General features: G+C 41.4%; 1 protein-coding gene across 2 annotated transcripts in view; it reads left to right on the top strand.

The window, feature by feature from the left end:
• WIPF3 (WAS/WASL interacting protein family member 3) overlaps window positions 1-22732 on the top strand; it is a 65141-nt gene that overhangs the window by 33704 nt on the left and 8705 nt on the right. For both annotated transcript variants that reach the window (XM_019498104.2, XM_014603059.3), the window contains exons 4-5: window positions 19590-19722; window positions 21055-21180. In XM_019498104.2, coding sequence (XP_019353649.1) covers window positions 19590-19722; window positions 21055-21180 — 259 coding nt within the window. The remainder of the gene's footprint in view (window positions 1-19589; window positions 19723-21054; window positions 21181-22732) is intronic.

The raw sequence follows: 22732 nt of genomic DNA, 5'->3' as shown, positions 1-22732 counted from the left end.
CACTTGTTCATGATCTGCTTTAGCCTTGAAGCTATGACCATTTTGAAAAGAATGAAATCTTGTATATCCACTTGCAAGTGCCAGAATCTCTCTTGATTTACTCATACATGGCTCTGCTACTTTTGTAGTTCTTGCAGCGTAGATTAGTCTATTATCTCAGTAGCAATACAGTTCCCAACTCTCTTGGAAATAGAGGTTGACTCCTCTTATACTTCTGAGAATTGCCTCAATGATTCTGACATAAGTATAAACTTCAAACCTTGGATTGTCTGTTTTCTAGTTTGGCGTCCAGGCCCATTTTGTTCTCATGTGAAAGAGTCTGTCTTTTATTTGATAATGTTCCAACTTTATCTTCACCTAAAGAAAAATTAAAGTGTACCTTCCCTACTTCAAATTTTAAGGAGAGTTCTTGCATCAGTTTCACACGGTGATCAGGTCTGTGCTGGTGATAAAGAAAGCCATACCACACTTAATTTGCCCCAAAAGCTTGATATCTTTATTTACATTGGTACAACTGTGTATATAGAGGAGATGAAGCTCATTTGTTTTGATAGTACTGTTATATTTCTGTTACCATTTCTATTCTTCAACAGCAAACTCAGCAGCTGTAGCAACAGCTGGACAGTTTTAGCAGTTCTAGCAGGTGTAAGACACAGATGCCGGCTCTAGAAAATATCTTCCTAGCAAAGAGTCTTTTGTAGCCAGTTGTTATGGATTCCCCAGTTAACATCATTAACCATGCTAACACCCTGCAGCTGGGGATCCAACTTTGACTTTGCATTTCATATCAGCATTTTGCTTCTGTAGACCTGGCTAGACAATAAGAATCCCCCTTAATGAAGGCTTCCTCTGTGATTCAGCTTGGGAATATTTTTTTCACTGTTGCAGAATCATATGCTTACTGCTTTATTCAAATTCTACTTAAAAAAACATTTTTACTTAGTTAAATTTGTACTTAATCCACTTTGGAGTTAAAGTTATTGTTTTTCATTGGATGGGAAGATGTAAGCAATTTGTGGTAACAGAACACATTTCTGGGTTAAAAAACACTATCTGGAAACAGGGTCTGCTCTGACTGCAGCTACCTTCTGCATATTCCCAACTTCCTTGTATTTGCTGGCAATCAGGTTCAAAACTTAATGTTTTCAGGTGTCAGACAGGACTCTGAAGCATTGAAGTGTTTCCTTGAACTTACTGGATAGAGCACCATTCCATAACAATGGCAGACAAGGTTCTTTGGGTGAATCTGATATCTTTTATTAAACCAACTGAAATAGTTGGAAAACAATTATTAAGCAAGCTTTTGGGTTCAAAAACCCTTCTTCAGGCTAAGGAAGTTTCAGCAGTTTGTGTGTGCTCTTCCTGGATGGAATGAAAAGTAAAGAAGCCAGAGGCTGGTTTGGTATGCATACAAGACAGGTAGTGAGTGAAAATGTAGATTGAGGAGTCAATGGGTGAGAGACAGGCTGGGGAGGGGGGGAAGAGAGAGAAGGGGGATGAAAGTGGATATAAGAACTTAGACCAACACAGCTACAACCTACACCCCTGTTCCATAACGATTGCACTTAATTTTGGAGCTTATGTCACTGTTTCTGCCATCTTTCCCCTTCTGCACCACCCTGGTGAGAAACATTTCTGACTGCATTTTAAAAAGGATACTATCCTTGAAATTAACTGGAAGGACAAGCCTATAGCAAAAAGGTGTAGGTCACTTTTAGCAGAGCCAGTGCTATACTGTCTTCCCAACAGGATCTACAGCTGTTGCCAAGAGAAATCAGTAGATGTACTGAAGCAGGATTAGGCCAGTTAAATATAACATAGAAAAAAGGACCAGCCCCCAGTTAGAGCTGAGGGTATTGCCTCTTTCTCTTGGAGGCTGAATGGTGAGTTATTTTGATGCTCCCTAATGTTCTAGGAAAATACCTTTAGAGGTGCCTCCAACTAGCCTAAAGCAGTCAGCTGGTATAGCTTGTGTGGAGACCAGCCCTTGGAAAGAATGCAGTTGTACTAACCCCATGTATTTCTCTTTGTACATGAACCTACTCAGCTGTCTTGTTCCCTTTCACTAAAGGAAGTTGATAGGGTAACTTCCAAAATAAGAGGAAATTGATATAATGGATATGGGAAAATGATTAATCTTAAAGGGTCTCACATATGGAGTGGGAATTTACATAAGTGTTTCATTCTAAAAATTGTACCAGGATAATTAAACAGGTGAATTGTTGGTGTATAGGTATGCTTTGGCTGCCACCTGTATTATCAGCTAATTCAGCAGAGAATAAGGCTGTTCACCTAATCAAATGAAATGGCATTTGTCATAGAATCAATGAGGACAAGGAGATGAGGCTAGAAAAGGAAATGGCCTTTGCTGCAAGGAAAGTTAACATGAATGGACTGAATGCAAGAGAAAAGAATAAGAGCAAGGGAGATAAGAAACAGAGACAAAGGAGAATAAAGATGTAACTCTACATTTGGAAGAAAACTGTGTAAATTAAATGCTGAATGCAGAAGGGTTGTGGGGTTCAATTTTTGGTAGTAGAGGAGGTAAAAAGGCTCAGAATAAAGTATGTTTACAAAAATCCACTGTGTTCTTTTTGTTTGTTTGTTTGTCTGGCATTTGGGAGACTGCTGAGACACTATCCACACCCTAAGATTTTCAGCCTACGTGCCACACTTGCCCTATCATTTGTCTAACATAGTCAAGGGGTCCTTACAAATGCAGTACAGCTAAAATAATCATGCTTCACCAATTTTTTTAAATGTCACCAAAACTTTCTAGGGGATGTTAAGTTAGTCTAGTCACTTCAGCTGTCAACAATATACCCTGCCTGGGGTAGAAGGAATAATTGTTACATAACCTGCTGTTCTCTGTGTTTATCAACATCTAAGATTAGTTTGGACTTTTCCACAATACAGATATTAATATAAGCCAGAATATTCAAAGATTTTCCATCTTTCACTTTCTCCACACCCTGAACTGTTGTTTGTGCTTGAGTCCCTTGCAATTTTAACTACGCTTCTGAAATACAAGAAAACTAGATTGGTTTTACTGTTTTTAAACCTTTCGAGCTTGAAGACATTCTTTTATGAATGCTTTAGTTATTGTTGGGTTCTGCTTGCTTCATAGCTTAGATGGTTATATTGCCCTTTCCTGTAATTCTGTCAGGGCAAAATGTCACAGATGATAATGAAATGGTACAGAGATGGTATTCAAGACATGCTAAGAAGCACCTGTGCCTAACAGCTGAAACACTAGTGGTTGCTTGAGTGTGAAGAAACATTTAAAGTGAATTTTCAAGGAGGAAGGAGAGGGCATGTGCAGCAGCAGATGTAGGTGGCTGAGTCAAAATGTAAATATAACTAATTGAATTAATTGAGCAAGACTGCAAATTCCTCATTTGAAGTGGCCCAAGATAAAACTTAGAGGAGAGAGTAACAAGAAAGAGAAAATGCTGGTATCTAGTTTCAAGTGCAGCCTTAAAAATCTCAGAAACGGGCTCCTTCTTATAGAAAAGAGGTCATGGGTCATTTGTCCTATGGTGCCTCAGTTTTGTTGGAACAGATGCATCATGTAAACTTTCCAGTCAACAGCATCTTTCTGTTTTTCTATTAAGGACACTTGTTCCTCCCTCCTGCGTCCAACCTCTGTATACCTTGGAGTGTGTGCCTTTTAATTTGGCTGGGGAAAGGTTGTCATGTCAAAAACAGAGACCAGAACTGGAAAGGACTGTAAAATGTGTGATTGTTAAACTCCCAAGAGAGGAACAAGATTAAGTATTTGGCTTTGATAGTCCACTATATATGTGTAAATTTTAATGGCAGTTGTTTCACTGTCCTGCTGCAACTGTCTATAGGCATGACTTTCTGATATTATGTTCAATCAGCATCTATTAAAATATCAGTATTTTAAGAAGTGTGGTATACGTACTAGGCCTGCTGGAGGTTCTTATTCACAGCTGATGTTTGTTTAATGATTCATACATTTCTGGAGTTTAAGCAAGTATTTCTAATCTCCTTCTGAATCAATGTTATTCCATATAATGAAGTCTCAGGATGGAAATGAACTGAAAAGTCACAGTGGTCAAATAATCAAAGCTAATAGAATTACCCCAGGAGACTATTTGGCCCATTATCATGTTAAAACAATTGTAAAAATTGTTCTTGCCCTAGAAATGCCTTTAGTTAGTGAAACGTAATCTTTGAAATAATACTAAGTGCAAACTATCACATGGATTGATCTTATCTGTTCCTTATTCTTCCTAAATAAAACAAGGAAATATTTCAAGAGCTGGGGAACATACAAAATGTCTATTGATTTGTTTAGTTTATATTATACCCTTACTTTCTACTCTTGCAATAAAAAAATACCTCAGAGGAACAAGTCCTCTCTATATAACACTGATAAATGCATAATTTACACTGAGATTAGAATTTCTAGCATTAAGGAAACACCAACTGTTGCCTGTAGCAAGGGATTTTTTTCCTTCTTCTCTTTCATTCAGTTGCTGTGTTTTATCAGCATAAACCTTGTTAAGCCTATTTAAGAAAATCAAGAAAGCTACATTTTTCTGAAGTACATGAATTTTTTGTGCTCATACTTTTGATTTGTTTAGAAAATAAACTGCATATGTAAAACAGCTTAGCTGAATAGCATGGTCACTTACTGGATTATGAATATCTTTGAATATCTTAAAATCACTTGCTCTCTTCATTTTAAGATCGGTGCATTTCAGTGGTGGTATCCTGTTCAGTTCAGTCAGATGTAGAGTTCTAAGATTACAGGAGATTGGACCAGTATCATATTTTTGCCCCATACCAGTCTTTTCTCTCTCAACTTCCTTAGCAGAAGACCTGGATAGGTTGGACAAGTGGGCAGAAAACAACAGGATTCAGTTCAACAAGGAGAAATGCAAAGTGCTGCACCTAGGGAGGATAAATGTCCAGCACACCTACAGCCTAGGGAATGACCTGCTGGGTGGCACAGAGGTGGAAAGGGATCTTGGAGTCCTAGTGGACTCCAAGATGAACATGAGCCGGCAGTGTGATGAAGCCATCAGAAAAGCCAATGGCACTTTATCGTGCATCAGCAGATGCATGACAGATAGGTCCAGGGAGGTGATACTTCCCCTCTATAGGGCGTTGGTCAGACCGCAGTTGGAGTACTGCGTGCAATTCTGGGCGCCACACTTCAAGAAGGATGCGGATAACCTGGAGAGGGTACAGAGAAGGGCAACTCGTATGGTCAAGGGCCTGCAGACCAAGCCCTACGAGGAGAGACTAGAGAAACTGGACCTTCTCAGCCTCCGCAAGAGAAGGTTGAGAGGCGACCTTGTGGCTGCCTATAAGTTCATCACGGGGGCACAGAAGGGAATTGGTGAGGATTTATTCACCAAGGCGCCCCCGGGGGTTACAAGAAACAATGGCCACAAGCTAGTAGAGAGCAGATTTAGACTGGACATAAGGAAGAACTTCTTCACAGTTTGAGTGGCCAAGGTCTGGAACGGGCTCCCAAGGGAGGTGGTGCTCTCCCCTACCCTGGGGGTCTTCAAGAGGAGGTTAGACGAGTATCTAGCTGGGGTCATCTAGACCCAGCACTCTTTCCTGCTTATGCAGGGGGTCGGACTTGATGATCTATTGAGGTCCCTTCCGACCCTAACGTCTATGAATCTATGAATCTATGAAAATTAATTCTGGCTTTAAGTGGTTGTATATCTTCTTGATTTTATACTTGGTAATACTGGAACTGTCTGCAGTGAGACTGAAAGATAAGAAACCAAGCAGAAAAAGAAGTATGCTTCTTTCACCTGCGGAGATGGTTTTGGACACTTACTATGGTAACTTACCTGACCACAGAGGGTTCTTTGGTGATGGGCAGGACTGCTTTTCCCTCTTTTGATGACCCCGGAACTGTTCCTGTGCTTCCATATCTCCTTCAACCGAGGCAGGGGAAGAAATTATGGATGGAATCAAACCTGTGTTTCCCATAAAGCAGTGACAGAGCATTAATACTAGGAGGATCAGATTTCGTTAGAGGCATTTGTTTCTTGCGTTCTAATTCTTTTGAAGACTGATCTCTCTCTTTCTCTCCCCCCCCCCCCCCCCGTCTCTCTCTCTCGCTGTTGCTCTTGCTCTCGATATGAGAGAGAGAGAGATCAGTTTCATGTATCTTGATATGAGAGCGAGTCTTGCAGTATCTGGTGGTTTTCTTTAAACCCCAGTTTTTAAGATAATTATATAAAAGCTTTAGCTTTCACTTAAAATTTTACGAAAATGTCTATTTCTTGTTACAGAGAGGAAAAAAGAATCAAGTCTGCTGTAATAGCTTTGAAACCAGAGAGCAAGTCTTATTTTGGCATATAGTCATGAGATTTTATTTGATTTGTCCTTAAGTATCCACGCAACATTTGTCAGCTTAAGACCTACGGAATTGGAGGATTGGACCAAAAGAAATTTCATGAGGTTCAATAAGGAGAAGTGCAAAGTCTTGCATTTATGATAGAACAATCCCATGTACCAGTGTAGGTTGGAGACTGACTGGACAAGCAGCAGCTCTGCAGAAAAGGACCTGGGGGTCCGTCTGTGGATATCACATTTACCTAAATAACCTTGTCAGCTCCTACAATTGTTTTTGTTTCATGAGAATCTCAGCTTTTGCCAAAAAAAAAAAAAAATCTAGCACTCATGGTGGTAGAGGAGACCTTGAAAATGTGAGCTCAATAAGCTGAGAAACTAGAAGCTAAATAAAAGTTTTAAAGCTCATAAGATTAAAAAACAAATCAATATTGTGACCTTAAGATTTCATTCATTTTTTTAGACACTTGAGTTTAGCAGTGCTCCTGAGTTTTATGTTATCACCATCATGGTGCCCTGTACTGCTACTTGTATGAAGCATGGCCCTTTATACAGAATTGTTCAAACCCAAATATTTAGGTACTCGCACTCAATAGATACTTGGCACTTGCTTGTATTTATAAGCATGAAAATGGACTTAGATGCCTAAATCTAAGTTGGAAAACAGAACAAATAATTCTATTTGTTGCCAGGCTGACCAAAACTGTAAATGAGATGCACATATTACTAGGGCTGTGCGAAGTTCGTTTCACTGATTTGATTCGGCCTGACTCGGGGCCCAGATCTCTGAATAGGAACTGAATTAAGAGGCCCATTAATCTCTCCGATTTGCTTTGGAGAGAGTCAATGATTCGGCCATAGACACAGCTTTATATACTTTTTCTGCATACCTCAAGGTACCATACCAGTCTTGGCGTGGCTTATAAATGATGAGATGGTGGGGTGGGTGGAGTGTCCCACAGGAGTGTGGGGGAGTCCCCCGCATGCTCTGTGGCATATGTGGAAATGGACCAGAAGTACTTCCAGTCCACTTCTGGGTCCAATGCAGAGTGCGAGGTGGGTGTCCCTCCACTACCCACTGGCTCAGCAGTTGGTACCTCCTGGGTCTGGAGGGGCACCCATGGTTCCCCACATGCTTAGCAGCGGACCTGGAAGTAGATTGGAAGTACACCCAGGGTCCCCCGCACTCCTGTGGAATGGTCCTTCTGCCCCACCATCTCAGTGTTCACGAGCCGTGCCTGGTACCACAAGGTATGTAGAAAAAATATATAAAGCAGTGTCTGTGGCCGAATCGCTGATTGTCCAAATCAGAATCGAATCTTCAGATTAAGATTCAGCCAAATCAGATCGGGACAGTGATCCAAATCAGCGAATCAAATCACTGTCCTCTGAATTGGGCCAAATCTGAATCGCTTCGCACACCCCTACATATTACCATTTGACTGTGCAGTGCCAATGTAACAGAGGAAGGATTTCCCTGGTGGGAGGGGGTAGTAATGAAGCAAATGGTGGATTAAAGCAGCAAATGGAAAATCCTCTTTCTACGTTGTTATTTTTCGATGCTCTACCATTGATACTAGTGCATCTCTTAAGAGTGATAATAGTGAGAGTGCTAGTGAAGGCAGTGCATCTCACATCCTGCATGGCTGTACGGATTTAACCACTTTGTTGTCTAGTGATCACCTCTGCTCAGGGTTGAAAAAGAAGTTAACCTGCTGATAGCTATTGCACAGTACTGCAGTGGTGGGAATTTTAGGAATAAGTCTAGCATTGACTCTGTTTATGAGATGCGTGTTGCCTGACCTTTTAAATCTGGGAGAATCGAATTACAGCGTTTCCTGCATGATTAATACTTAGATCATAGTTGATAATTATTTGCTGGGCAGAGATAAAATTGCAGAACTGTAGCTCTCTTTTGGAACAAGAGGAAAATAAGTTGCCAGGAACTATTGGCATGTGTCCTCATATAGGTTCCATCTGAAAGACCATTTGTTTTTGTTTGATGTCAGTTCCTTGCATAGCTAGTGCTTAACTCTCTGAAAGAACATGTGATTGTTGTGTTTATACAGGTAAACTAAATGACAAGGATTAATTACTTTCCAGTGATGTTATAGAACAGAAATGTAAGAGGTGGCACTGATCTGTTCCTGCCTTTGACAGCATAGGTGGAATCCCACTGATGTCAAAATGACTTCTCATTTTAGACCCTTTCAATAGTATAAACAGAGCTTTCATGCAAATAGTTGACCTTCCCACTTTTACTTTCATTTCTATCTTTTCTGAACAGCACATACCCTTCAATGCACAATCATTACCATTTCAATCACATACCCTTCAATGCACAACCATTACCATTTCACCCTATTATTTGGTTTTGCATTCTGTACTAGTAGTTCTGAGTTCTTCCATTTTGTTGCCAAGGCTCTTTGTATACAAATATTTCAGTTGATTCTCAGGCCCCCAAGACATGCTACATTTAAGACGTGATTAACCAGCTAATCATGGCTAAAGTACCATATTTACCCAAATTCAAAATGACTGCCCCCCCCCTTATTACATTCTAGACATAGAAAAATTATACGTTTGTTATAATTTTCCGTTTGTAGAATCTAATTATTGGAGGGCTGTCTTAAATTCCTCCCCCCCCTGCTGCAGTGGGGGGCAGGTGGTGGGAGAAGTAGTGGCGGGGGGAGATCAAGCAGCTTGCTCCCTTTTGTGCCTGCCATCCCATTGCCTTGGCCCTTCTCTCCCTCTTCCCCACCTCTTTTCACTTATCCTTACTCTGGTGCTGAGAGGCTCTGTCCCCAGTCCAGAAGCAGTAGCATAGTGGCACTGGAGTGCAGCCAGAGCTGTCATTGCTGCTGCTACCAAGCTGGGCTGGAGCTGCACTCTATGCTGAGGCAGGGGTAAATGACAGGGGAAGTGGGGAAGTATGGCAGAAGCTATGGGAGAAGAGAGGTATGGGGAGGGGCAGAGGCAGCAGGGGGGCAGGCAGCAGCTGTGGCTTCAGCTTGGGTCAGGGCCAGAGCTGACACTGGACCCACAGCAGCTGCCTGCCTGACCGCCCCACTACCTTGTACTCAATTACAAGATGATGGGCTTTTTGTCTCATCTTGGAATTGAATAAGTGTGGTCATAACCTAGCCACATGTTGAAGTCAGTTTAAGGCGTGATAATACAGTAAACAAACCACAAAGTCGTTATACATTGTACATGTAAAAACTTTGGCTTATTTGTATCATGCCTTAAATTGAGCATGTGACTGGTTGGGGCTGTACTGTAACAGATCCTGACCTCAGCCAAGTGTCAGCTGAGATGCACATGTGGTTTTCTTAAGTTCCTGTAGTTTTATAGGTCCTGGCACACACAAACTTTGGGATCAGGCTGCAGAAGCCCAATCCCAGGGTCCCTGTGCCCATGAATGAGTGAATGTGTGTGCCCTCCAGCTGGTAACCTCCCTGGGGCCAATTCTATATCCTGGTTCAGTCCCTGGCCCCAACTGACCATCACCTGATTGTGTTTCAACTTGTTGGTGTGGAGGGAGCTGTGGATCATGACCCAATCCCCAGTCCCTAAATTGCACTTCTTGCCATACCACACATGCATGGCAGAACATGCATTTATTGGGATGGTGGATTAGATTCTATCACACCTTCAAATGAACACATAGGAAAGAATTGGTGTGGGATGTAGAAGTGGATGGTAAGTTGGCCAGCAGTGACCGTGAGGTGATTGGGTTCAGGATCCTGACATAAGGAAGAAAGGTGAGCAGCAGAGTATGGACCCTGGACTTCAGAGTAGCAGACTTAGACTCCCTTTGGGAACTGATGGGCAAGATCCCCTGGGAGGCCACTCTGAGGGGGGGAAAGGTGTCTAGGAGCCAAATCACCAAATCCAAATTGAATTGGGAGACCCTTTAATCTCTCCAAATTGAATCGGTAGCCTCTAATTCGTTTTGGAGAGATTTAACGATTTGGACATAGTCACAGCTTTATATGTTTTTTTCTATGCACCTCAATGTACCAGGCGGGGGTCATGAACGCTGAGATGGTTGGGCGGATGGAGCGTCCCACAGGAGGTCCCCCATGCACTCGGTGGCAGACCTGAAAGTGGTCGATTGCTGAGCTGCCGGGGGCATGATGGGGATCACCTGGCAGCGGACCCAGAAGTGAACCAGAAGTACTTCCGGATCCACCGTCAAGCATGCGGGGGATGCTTCCCACTCCCCCTGTGCTCTCGTGGGATGCTCCATCTGCCCCACCACCTCAGCATTCACGAGCCATGCCCGGTACTTTGAGGTACATAGAGAAAAGGTATAAAGCTGTGTCTATGGCCGAATCACTGATTCTCTGAATCAGAATCCAATCTTCAGATTCAGCTGAATCAAATCGGGACCATGATCCAAATCAGCTAATTAAATCACTGTCCCCCGAATCAGGCCAAATTCGAATCGAATACTGCCCACTTTACATACCCCTAGTTTCTACAACTATGTTGGCAACAAGAGAAAGGTCAGAGAAAGTGTGGGTCTTTTACTGAATGGGGAAGGTAACTTAGCGACAGATGATGCAGAAATGGCTGAAGTGCTCAGTGCCTTTTTAACTTGGTCTTCATGGGCAAGGTCAACTCCCAGACTACTGCACTGGGTAGCACAGTTTGGGAAGGAGTGAGCAACTCTCAGTGGTGAAAGAACAGGTTAGGGACCACAGGTTTCCCTTGCTTTATGCAGGTTCTGTATGTGCGAATTTGCTCTTATGTGATGATCCTTTTTATACCAAAAATTTGTTATATGAAAGGTAAATTCACTTTTATGCAATCAGTGTAATGGAAGCCCCCACTCAGCTGCTTTGTGCAGTGCATTGTGGGAGAGACACGCACAAAATATAGTCTTCTGTGTGGATCTGTGCTCCTTGCTTATTATCTGCGACAAGTGTTTCTGTAGTTGCCATTATGGTTTCTAAGCATCCCGCTAGCTTATCTCCTCCCCCTCCCCCTGGTCCCTCAGTGAAGTGCAAGAGAACTTTGCTAACACTAACAGCTTTCACCACCCTCTCTTCACACCAACTAAACATTCACCACCACCCTGTGCTTGTTTGCACTGTCTGCTGTTGGTGCATACCAAAATTGTGTTGTAAAAATGGTAGAAATGGATCTGGAGGTCAGTACAGTCAAGCTCTTGGAACATATCCCTATTTGTTTCATTGTAAAGTGGGTTCCCTTTATGCAAATTCAAGTTGTGCCATTTTCCAGGAATGCATGTATAGCATAAAGCAAGGGAAACCTGTGTTTAGAAACATTGGACATGCACAAGTCCATGGGGCAATACATCCAAGGTTGCTGAGGGAGTTGGCTGATGTGATTGCAGAGCCACTGGCCACTATCTTTGAAAACTTGTGGCTATCAAGGGAGGTCCCATATAACTGGAAAAGGGTAAATATAGTGCCCATCTTTAAGAAAGGGAAGAAGGAGGATCCAGGGAACTACAGACCAGTCAGCCTCACCTCAGTCCCCAGAAAAATCATGGAGCAGGTCCTCAAATAATCCATTTCTAAGCACTTGGAGGGGAAGGAGGTGATTAGGAATAGTCAGCATGCATTTACCAAGGGCAAGTCATGCCTGACCAATCTGATTGCCTTCTATGATGAGATAACTGGCTCTGTGGTTGCGGGGAAAGCAGTGGACATAATATACATTGACTTTAGCAAGGTTTTTCACACCATCCCCCACAGCATTCTTACAAGCAAACTGAGGAAGTGTGGGTTGGATGAATGGACTGTAAGGTGGATAGAAAGCTGGCTGGATTGTTGGGCTCAATGTCTAGGTGGCAGCTGGTATCAAGTGGAGTGCCCCAGGGGTCAGTCCTGGGGCCAGTTTTTTCAATATTTTCATTAATCTGGAAGATGAGATGAATTGCATCCTCAGCAAGTTCATGGATGACACCATGCTGTGGGGAGTAGTATATATACTGGAGAGGAGGGGTAGGATTCAGAGTGACTTGGACAAATTGAAGGATTAGGCCAAAAGGAATCTCATGAGGTTCAACAAGGACAAGTGCAAAGTCTTGCACTTAGGATAGAAGATTCCCATGCAGCAATACAGTTTGGGGAGTAACTGGCTAAGCAGCAGCTCTGCAGCAAAGGACCGGGGGGTTATAGTGAACAATAAGATGGATATGACTCAGCAGTGTGCCCTTGTCACCAAGAAGCAGGGCTGTCCCTAGGGGGTGTGAACTGGAGAGACTGACCCAAACCCCAAGTTTTGGGGGGCTCCGTGGTCAGTGCCACATAGGCCCCCCTGTGGGTGCCATGCACTGCTGCTGAGTGCCACTGGCTCTGCCACTGCCACCACCAAGCGGTGCTGGCTCCAGCCACTCGCCCCTCAGGCCCCACGCAGGCTAATATGCCCCAGGCCACACACACACACCTAGGGACAGCTCTGCCAAGAAGGCTAACAGCATACTGGGCTGCAATAGTAGAAGCCTTGCCAGCAGATTGAGGGAAGTAATTATTCCGCTCAATTCTGCATTGGTGAGGCCACATCTGAAGTACCGTGCCCAGTTTTGGGCCCCCCCACTATAGAAAGGATGTGGACAAGTTCAAGAGAGTCCAGCAGAGAGCAACAAAAAATGGTTAGGGGGCTGGGGCACATGTCTCATGAGGAGAGGCTGAGGGAACTGGGTTTTAGTCTGCACAAGAGAAGATAGGGGATGGGGTGGGATTTGATAGCAGCCTTTAGCTACCTGAATGGCGGGGGTGGTTCCATAGAGGATGGAGTTAGACTGTTCTCAGTGGTGGCAGTCTCAAGTTGCAGTAAGGGAAGTTTAGGTTAGATATTAGGAAGAACTTTCTCACTAGAAGGGTGGTGAAGCACTGGAACAGGTTACCTAGAGAGGTTGTGGAATCTCCATCCTTCAGAGTTCTTAAGGCCCAGCTTGACAAAGCCCTGGCTGTAATGATCTAGTTGGGAATGATCTGCTTTGAGCAGGGAGTTGGACTAGATGACCTCCTGAGCTCCCTTCCAACCCTAATTTTCTATTATTCTATCAGCCAGTAGCCTTAATATCCACACCCAATTCCTTAACCTGATTAGACAGTCTTTTCACCAGTTGTATCACCTACCTGACTGTTGTTGCTGATGACATTAGTGTTTTTCTTTGCTTTGTTTTTCTCTGACCCACTAGTATTAATGTATTGATTGCTGTATCCTTATTTATCAATTTTCTGTGCACTGCATCCAGGCATTGGCAATTACATGAGTCTTCCAAAATTTTCTCTTCCTTTCTTACTACTTAATCGTGTGACCTTGATCCCAAAATGTCTGTATATACTCAGGTGGGATTCACCCAATGAGAAAAGTGCTCTATGTGATTGTTTCCCAATGACTGAACATCCCCAAGCCTTCCTTGAAGAGCTGATCCTAGAGCCATCTGTTGATCTTCATTATCTTGTCACATTTGCCCTCCCTTAGGAACTGAATGAAGAATGATCAAGATGCTGAATACTGTTCAGGGAGAGCTCATTCCCCTGTACATACTAGTGCAGGTTTCACTTCGATAAGCCCAATATAGTAATAGAGTGCACTGTCTGTTAGATAAAGTGTCTGTTAGAATATCATCAAACCTTCCCACCTGCATTTTGATTTGAACGTTAACTGGAAAAAATCGAAGGGGCACATTTCAACAAAAGTTACCTACAACCTAGATTTGCATTTCTTTCTCAGGGCTCCTAATTACACATTTTTGACACATCTTTAGAACCTGTTAATTAAACCAAGAAAAACCATGAAGGCCAAGTCTCTGCTGCATGCCTCGGTCCTTTTAGAGTCATAGGCTGCATGGTGCTAGTAGTGGTTCTCAACCTTTTTGGACTTGAGGCTCCCCTCATCTAGCTCCAGGCACCCCTCTGCAACTTTTGTACGTTGAGCAGCACCCCATTTCAAAAACTAATTAATTTATTACAGTGCTTAGCTCCTAACAGCAAAGCTGGGTAGTGGGGACAGGGCAACAGTTAGGCAAAGACTGGCCTTATCACCTCACATGCTCATCTTTTTGCACCTCATGGCACCCTTCAAAATCTTGTGGCATCCTGATGGCCTGGAACCCTGGTTGAGAATCAGGGCAGCAGCAGGCACCTAGGACTGTGGGTTTGAGGTTGAGGGCAATTCATTTGCAGGTGCTCTATCACTCATTTCAGTACTTGTTTATCTCCCTGTCCCGCTACCTTTGTCTTCTGCTTCCTGCTCAGATTTGGTCTTTGATAGTGGGGCCCATAAAATTCGTCATCTGTTCAAAATACCAATCCTTCTTTATAGATCCCTTAATGGGCTGGACTGTTGCCCATTAGACAATATCTTTAATCAATTGGTCAGTTTTCATCTAAACTGAAGGTTTAAGTAGCTAATGGTAGGCCCGCTCTTATTGGAAAGCCTTGTGACTCAAGGTGGCTCTGAATCTTACCCACTTTTTTTCATCTAGAAAAGAAAAGTAGTAAGACCCTTGTTATTTTTATAGCTAGAACTGAGTGAAAAAAATGGTAGAGAGCAAGTTCATAAAAAAAATTTTGATATTTGATTATCCCTAACCTATTCACAAATTCAACTTGAATTCACAGAATTTTTCATCTGGAAAAAGAAACTTGAGGTTAGGTTCACAGAGCTGCTGAAGGAAGTAGCTTTGGAACTTATTTGTCTCCCTTAGGTCAGGAGTTAAAGCACTCATCACAGTGTGAGACCCAGATTTAGTTTCTCTTCTCCCAAGAGAATTTGAACTCGCATCTCTGTGTGCATTAAGCAGCAGGATGTATATAGTATTCTGATGTAGATTTCCTGAGTTTCTTTTGTAGGAGCTGTTTCATTGTTGCATAAAATATAAATATTCATTGAGGCAAAGAGCAAGTATGGATACTTAGCTTCCACTTTGTGCTCCTGTGAATGTTTAATTTATACAAAGTGCAACTGCATCAGCAAGAGAGATTGAGAGCAACTCTCTCCACCATACTGTAAAAAGCACAACAGATGGGCCACTCTCCTTGTAGACTGGGTTCAGATCCCTTCACATGGAGGAGGGAAACAAAGTGGGTTTTCCCACATCCTGCATGCTAACCCCCAGGCTGGATAAAGGAAAAACATCAGTTCTGTGAACCTCACCCATCATTTTTTCTTATTTTCATATGTGACCAAAATGAAATGTTGTATGCCCAATAAATGTTTTTCTTTTTTCAGTGAAGGAGGAAAAATGTTAAATTTGTTTGGATCAAAGCCACAGGTATTGTTTCACCTATTTTAATTCTGCTGCTGAACCAAAAAAATGAATTATTCTGACAGCCCTAACTACAAAACTGACTATGGAAGAACATCCAGAAGAGAGAGGGGTTTCATTCTGGTGATGCTATTTGCATAAATGGGTCTGTTTATTCTTCCAGGGATTTCCCCTTCACTTCAGCACCACACTGTGTTTGTCAATCTGCTTGCTCACTATAAACCCTAATTCAGATTCAGTTGTTGCATTCCAGAATAGGGTTATCCATCCTACAGCTGAGACTTGCCTTCTTTCATCCTAGATGTTCATAACACTGCCTTTGACTGTAATAAAATGCATTTAGTTTTAGTATACCAAGATTACCAAGTGATCCAGATCATTCCATATGCCTGCATTGTCCTTCCAATTACTTACCACTCTGCCAATCTGTGTCCTCCATGGATTTTATCAGCAGAGATTTTTAAATATTTACTTTCAGATTGCTTTTCATTAACAAAAGACCTAAGACCAATGTCTGTGACACCTCTCTAAAAACACTACCTATTGGCAAGTACTTTCTGAGATTGTCCTTTAGCCAGTTTTTAATCCATTCAGCATATGATCTTGGTATAGTTTTTTTAAAAGGCATAATTTTAGGAGCATGAAAGGCAAAAATACGGTGAAGATTATTGAGGACTTTTTTTTTTTTTACATTTGGGTCACTGCATGAGTGACTTTTATTCCATTTGTGTTAAAACAAAACATAAGCAGTTATTTAACATGACATTCTTCTTGTGCAAAACAACAGAACAATAATCTGGTGGTTACCAAGGAAATGAGAACCCACCATTCATTCACATTTTGATTCAGGAAAGGCAAGTAAATGGAATTTAATTTCATTCTACACTACCTTAGGCATCTCTGGCATTTAGTAAAACAAATGATCCTCATATTTTCATCTGCTCCCTTTTGGATTTTCTGTGAAGGACTGAGATGTTTCTCAGTCTGTAAATAAATGTAGCTTCTCTGTTGGTGAAGGACAGTGCTCTGGAAGAATGACATATTTTGTATTGCAGCTCTGGTCCCACTGTGACCTCCAAGTAAAACAGGTGTTTATCTTTCTGCTTAAAACATTCTTATATATGTATATTTAGGTAAAAGTTTAACTCCAGTGAAGAGTTCATTTTGTGTTTTGACTCTGCCAGTTCCTTCAAGCATTTTTTGGTTCTGTTTTGGTATTTTGCCAGTATAATACAGTCATGAATCCCTAGCTAATTTTGTGTCCTTAACAGATACATGAACAGGTCCTGAAAGGGATGTTTGAAAAGTGTGCTTGCAGCTAACTATTTTGAAGGAGATTTTCTTTTCAACGTACAGTCATATATTTGATGAGTATTTTGTGATAATCAAGGCCAACAGACTACCAATGAATGAATGTGCTGGATATTTGTGCTAAAGGGAACCAACACTTCTTTACCAGTAATGTGTTGCAAATGGTGGAGGTATGGGGAATACTGTAAACAAGAAATCCATTGGAGAGGTCTGACTGGTCTACAACTAGGCAATGCTACACCCCAGACCGTGTTTACTTTGTAATGAAAAAAGAGAATCCCTAACAAGCTGCTCAGCAGCCTAATCAATCGCCTGATACATCAACCAGTCTGGCCATAGATTATAATCTTGACATATAAGAGGAAAAGCAGGTAGCAGACTAGGAGGGGGTGTATATTTTTAAGTAGATATTTCAACCCACCTACCTTCTAAAAGTAAATAAGGTATTTCAGAATGAAGCATTTCTTCTTTTTGTAATATAAAAAAAAAGTTGTCCCCTTTGTTAGAGAGATGCTGTATCAGGAGTCATTTTTGGCAAAAATGTGATCTGCAAGTATATCTGTTGTACACAAGTTATTAGGACTCTGTTTATTCCAATACCTTACCTGCTCACAGGTATGGAGCAGGCAGGCAGAGGGGGGTAGTCAGTATAATGAATGGACACTTGAACCCAGAAAGAAGAACGCAGCTGTTGGATCTAATTTTAAACCTAACAGTCCTGCTCAGGTCCTAATTGCTGTGCTACTGCGCAGTCATTACTAGAAGTTGGGGAAAAATAAGCTTCAAGGTGCTGAAGAAAACTTTTATTCAGAAACAGATCATATTTGCTCCAGTTATGTTTCGTCCATTTTTCGCAGTGAGTATTGTGAATTTCTGAAGGAAAAGTGCCTGGAATAAATCCTAGTTAATATATGCCAGAGTGCTACTTATGCCAGGTCAGCTGTTCAGAGCTTTGATAACCAGACTTGTCTTGTTTGTACATTAAATGTTATTTAAAGCACCACTGTTACATAACAAAGGCTACCATATAAAAACAAATGTATGTTTCTAACATCCTCTTGAATAATATGCTCATAGTATAGTTGCAAAGTTAACTTGGATTTTTACATCAGATAACAGGAATGTATTTGGCATAATCATCACCTTAGGTTGCCACCTAGTGGGCATGTATGATTAAGCTTTTCTTTAAAAAGTTTTTATGGGAATAAACCAGGGGCAGGCAATTATTTCGGGTAACCCTGGAATAAACCTAAACAAAAAATACAAACCTAAATTATTTTATTCTTTTAAATCAGTAGTATGTATGGAACAGAGTAATTTAGTGAATGCTAGATGTTTCCAAACTTACTTCCCTTTCAGATCATCTCAGATGGGAGGGGTGGGGAGAAGGGGGGAGTGTTGATGAGCCAAAATAAATATAAAATTCAGGTGCAACAATCTTATGCTGCTAAAATTTATTGTGAAGGTAACTTTCAATTATTAACTATGATTATTAACCTGGATATTAAGGGCTTGTTTCAAGATGCTCTGTCAAACTGTTGGGGTCACAGAAAGGGGGCCTGAAAATGAAAAAAAAAATTACAATTGCAAAACAAAAAGTTTTAATATTGTGCATTTCCAGGACTGGCAATGTTATCAATTGAGAATGAACTATTTAAAGGCATTGATACCACAGATGTGATAAAGACTTTTGCAACAAGGTCAATTATTATTTTTATTATCATTATCTCTGGCGAAGAGGGGCCTGATACTAAAAGTTTGCCTGGAGCCACCAGGAGTCTAGGTACAGCATTGATGGTAGTGTGCAGTCTGGAGAACCCATGGCCCACATGGTGTGCGATTCCCACTGGTGCAACTCATGGGGCATGCAGCCCCATACCAATTAGAAGGTAAACAGCCTTGTTATAGAACTGTCCTGTGCCTAACTGCCCCACTGGGTTTGGAAATCTCAATTTTGCTTTCTTGTATCTGTTCAAAGAAACTTGGTTTCAAAGAATTTGCCAGCAGAGCATGTTTCTATTGTGGCATTGCATACAATTCCAGATTTTAAAATAACATTAAAGGACAGCATCTCTGATTTTAATTTTATGATCATACCGAAAGCTATTACTTTCTGGTTACATTTATAAAACTGGAAAAGCTGCTCTAGTGTAATGGATTTAAAGCAATCTGCTGAAACTGGCATAAATTCTAATACTGAGGAACTTAACACAGTACAAATTACCGACTCGTGATATAATTTAAATACAAGATGCTATGTTGTGATCAGGCTAGGTTTTCATACTATTTTATGCCATCATTATTAAGTGTTCTTAAAGGAGAAAGAGTAAAACAGGAAAAAAAGCAGATTTTGTTCTCAAAAGACTCATGAAATCCCCCTTTCATAAAGCAATTAAAGTTCATGTTGGAATTACCAGATAAAGCAAAGAAGTCTGGCAGCTTTGGTAGCTCACATACCAGATGTCAAACTTAATGAATTTTTCCAGATGAAATTAAATGCAGTTAATAGACACCTCTTAATTTGCAGGTGTGTCATGTGAATTGCAAGAATGTATAATTCAAGACACAATAACAGGAGAGTTCCAAGATGACAGCTGCTTTACCTATTACAACTTTTTCCTTTTTCCCAGCATTTAACTGTCTTAGTGCTTAACATTGTTGTTTTCAACAGGCAAGTACAGAACCACCAAAACCGAGAAAGGAAGACCAAAAAGCTCGAAGTGCATTGCTTGCTGATATTCAGCACGGGACTCTCTTAAGGAAAGTAGCACAAATCAATGACAGAAGTGCACCACAAATTGAAAGTAAGTGTGCATGGCAAAGGCATTTTGTGTATGGCACGCAAAGGCAATGAGCTTGGTATGTGTACCTTGGTATGTGTACCTCGGGGTGGGCCACAAGGGGCTTGATCCTTGTTGTGGCATTGCAGTCCCAGCTGTTTCCCTGCCATTCACCTTGAGGCATGCATGCACTTGCCACCAGCAACGAGCTGAACTGGGACTCTGTGGGCCCCGGTGCAGGTGCCTGCAGCCTCCCCACCCCTTGCTGCGAGCAGCCCAATCTCTTTGGTGGGTGGCAGGGGCCTGCCCAGAGCCTCAAGGGAAGGGGGAAGGCTGCACTGCCACAACAAGGATCAGGGCTGTCACAGCTCCTCTGCTGTCTACCCCTGGCATACCAACTACAAGTCAAGGTTTCAGGTGTTCTTGGCACTCTGCCCAAAAACATTGCCAACACCTGGTCTAACATCAATTTTGCTTAACAGGATGTGCAGCTATCAAGAGAAACTTAATTTGCCAAACTTATAACTCCCTCAAAGTCATGAGCTCAAGATTTGTTAGTTAAGTGCACTTCTGATGTTATAACATGCTATCATAGACATTTCACAGCAACAAATTTAGTCAACCCTTCTCATAAACATATTTAAAGAAAGAATGTCTAGCCAAACCGTTTGCTTGTCTATTAAGTCCTAGAAGCAGAAATAGAACTTCTGTGAAACAAAAATATTCTGCTGAGCAACTTAAGCTTTCATTTAGTTAGAAATGCTTACTTTTTGTCAAGTCTTCCTTCTAGAAACAAAAATTTGGTACTTAAATGATGAAAATAATGTTTAAAAATAACTATAAGTTTCTGAAACACCAGTGGGTCATCCCATTCTCACACAAGACCACTCCTAGGCTCCTAATTATGGCCACTGGCAGGTTGTCAAATGTTTTTCTAGCATTCCTAACACTGAAGGAAAAAATAGCTTTCTATAAGGCTGCATGACTGTGTGCTGGAATACCATATTGAACAGCAGGAAGGATTCTTGGATGAGCTGGTACTAATGAAACCCATGATTTTTTGAAAGGTTATGAGTGACTTCTTATCACCATCCTCTGTTTTTCAGAATTGGATGAAAGATTCAAATCCAAAATCTATTAGTTTTAGTTTAACAGTGGTTGAACGTGAGACTAAACTGCTTTTAGCCACCAGAGGGTGCTGTGCTCTAAGGTGTTTGTAAGATAGAAAGGGGGTTTTTTTGTTACTTTCCTTGTTGCTTATGTTAGACCTACAAAATGGAGTTTGCTGGTAGAGTTTGCTCTATCAATCTGAATGTAGATGACAAATCTCACGTATAACATTCCTCTTTATAATAGAATCCAAAGGGCCAAACAGAGATGGAAATAACTCAGCAAATACCAGAAGTGCCCAGCCATCGTTGGGTGGTCTCTTTGCTGGTGGCTTTCCTGTTCTGAGACCAGCAGGCCAAAGAGACATGACAGGTAAGGTATACTGTTTTTATGAAAGGACAGATGAGCAAAATCGGACTTGTACTTTCAAATAAAAAATATTCCACAGTGCTTTTGAGATTTGCTTTTAAATCTCTCATTTACTTTGGCATCCAAGTAATACGGTCCTTCATGTCTATACTTTGCCATTTAGATTCTAAATAATAAATTAATTATATATAGGGATAAGGAAAATATCCTACTATAGAAATACTGCATGTTTCTAATGCTGTTCCTCAAATCAGATTTTAAGCTTTTAAGACTTCAAATCTCCCTGTCACCTATATTCATTTTCTTTCCTCTAATGTCATTTATTTCTGCTGCACTAGAGCTGTCCGATGCTGTAGAGGCTCCTAAGAAAAAAAAACTTTTTACCTAATGGATCTAAGAAGACTTCAATTTAGCAAAGTACTTGCAGCCAAATTTTCAAAAGTATTTAGACACCTAAAGAACAAATAGGCAGCTAGTGGAATTTTCACAAGCACTTAGCTCCAGCTGATTTTGAAAATCTTACAAGATTCCTTCAAAAACTGTACCCTTTTTCTCAATAGAACTTAGGCTTCTGTGTCACATTTTAACCTTGGGCCCGTGCTTGACTTTGTGTGTTTAGTAGTCACATTGATTTGCATGGGATTATTTGAATTCTTAAAATGAGACATATGCACAAATGCTTGCTGGTTTGGGGCCCATGAAATAAAACAGCCATACTTCTTGCTGATATGAGTAGTCCCATTGACCTCAGAAGAACCACTCAAGAATAAAACTATATTCTTTAAGCATACATTTTCAGGAGAGGGCCCAGATTACATGGCAGCTGCTTGCAGATGTTAAAAAAACAAAACACCACCTCTTCCCCCCCAAAACCCAGCACTTTAAGTTCCACGCATTCCTCTGCCAAGCCAAGCACATGTTCAGAAGAGGCAGTGCATTAGTTGGACCCAGCTCGCCAAATGTCTGTATAAACTTGGTGCTTTAGTGGGGCTTTTCTGGTGCTTTTAGCTAATAGCTGATTAAATCAGCTATTAGCTAAAAGCACCAGAAAAGCCCTGCTGAAGCACCCTATCTATATAGATGCTGTGGAGCTGGGTTGAAGTAACATGCTACTGCCTCTGGTAAAGCATGGGTATGTTTGGGGGGGGTTAATGTCTGTGACAAAACCAGGCAGAAACTGGTGAGGACTGGACACTAAAAGTTTGTGCTTTGTTTTCCCTGTTTGTCCCTCTTGGCTAGTTTTCAGATCTAGAATTATTGTGGTAATGTTAGGTTGATTATTATGGTTGTGGTGGTCCAGAACATAGTTTCCAGACCTGAAGAAAAAGGCCCTGTATTTGAAAGCTTGTTTCAATCTATCCCAGCCATGCAGCTCATCTAATAAAGGATATCACCCACACATGTTACCTCTCTCACTTGTATATTAGTAATTTGAAAGAGTAAGGAACAGTAAAGCCCTATCTGCACACTTTTCAAAAAGGTTGCACTGCTGCTAGCATCAGTTTAGGCCCAAGACTGTTAACAAAGAGCCCAGTGCTATCAGTGCTTTAATACC

Source organism: Alligator mississippiensis, chromosome 5 (genome assembly GCF_030867095.1).
Source record: "Alligator mississippiensis isolate rAllMis1 chromosome 5, rAllMis1, whole genome shotgun sequence".
In the NCBI taxonomy this organism is placed as follows: domain Eukaryota; kingdom Metazoa; phylum Chordata; order Crocodylia; family Alligatoridae; genus Alligator; species Alligator mississippiensis.
Note: the sequence above shows the minus strand (reverse complement) of the source record. Positions and strands in the feature narration are given on the sequence as shown.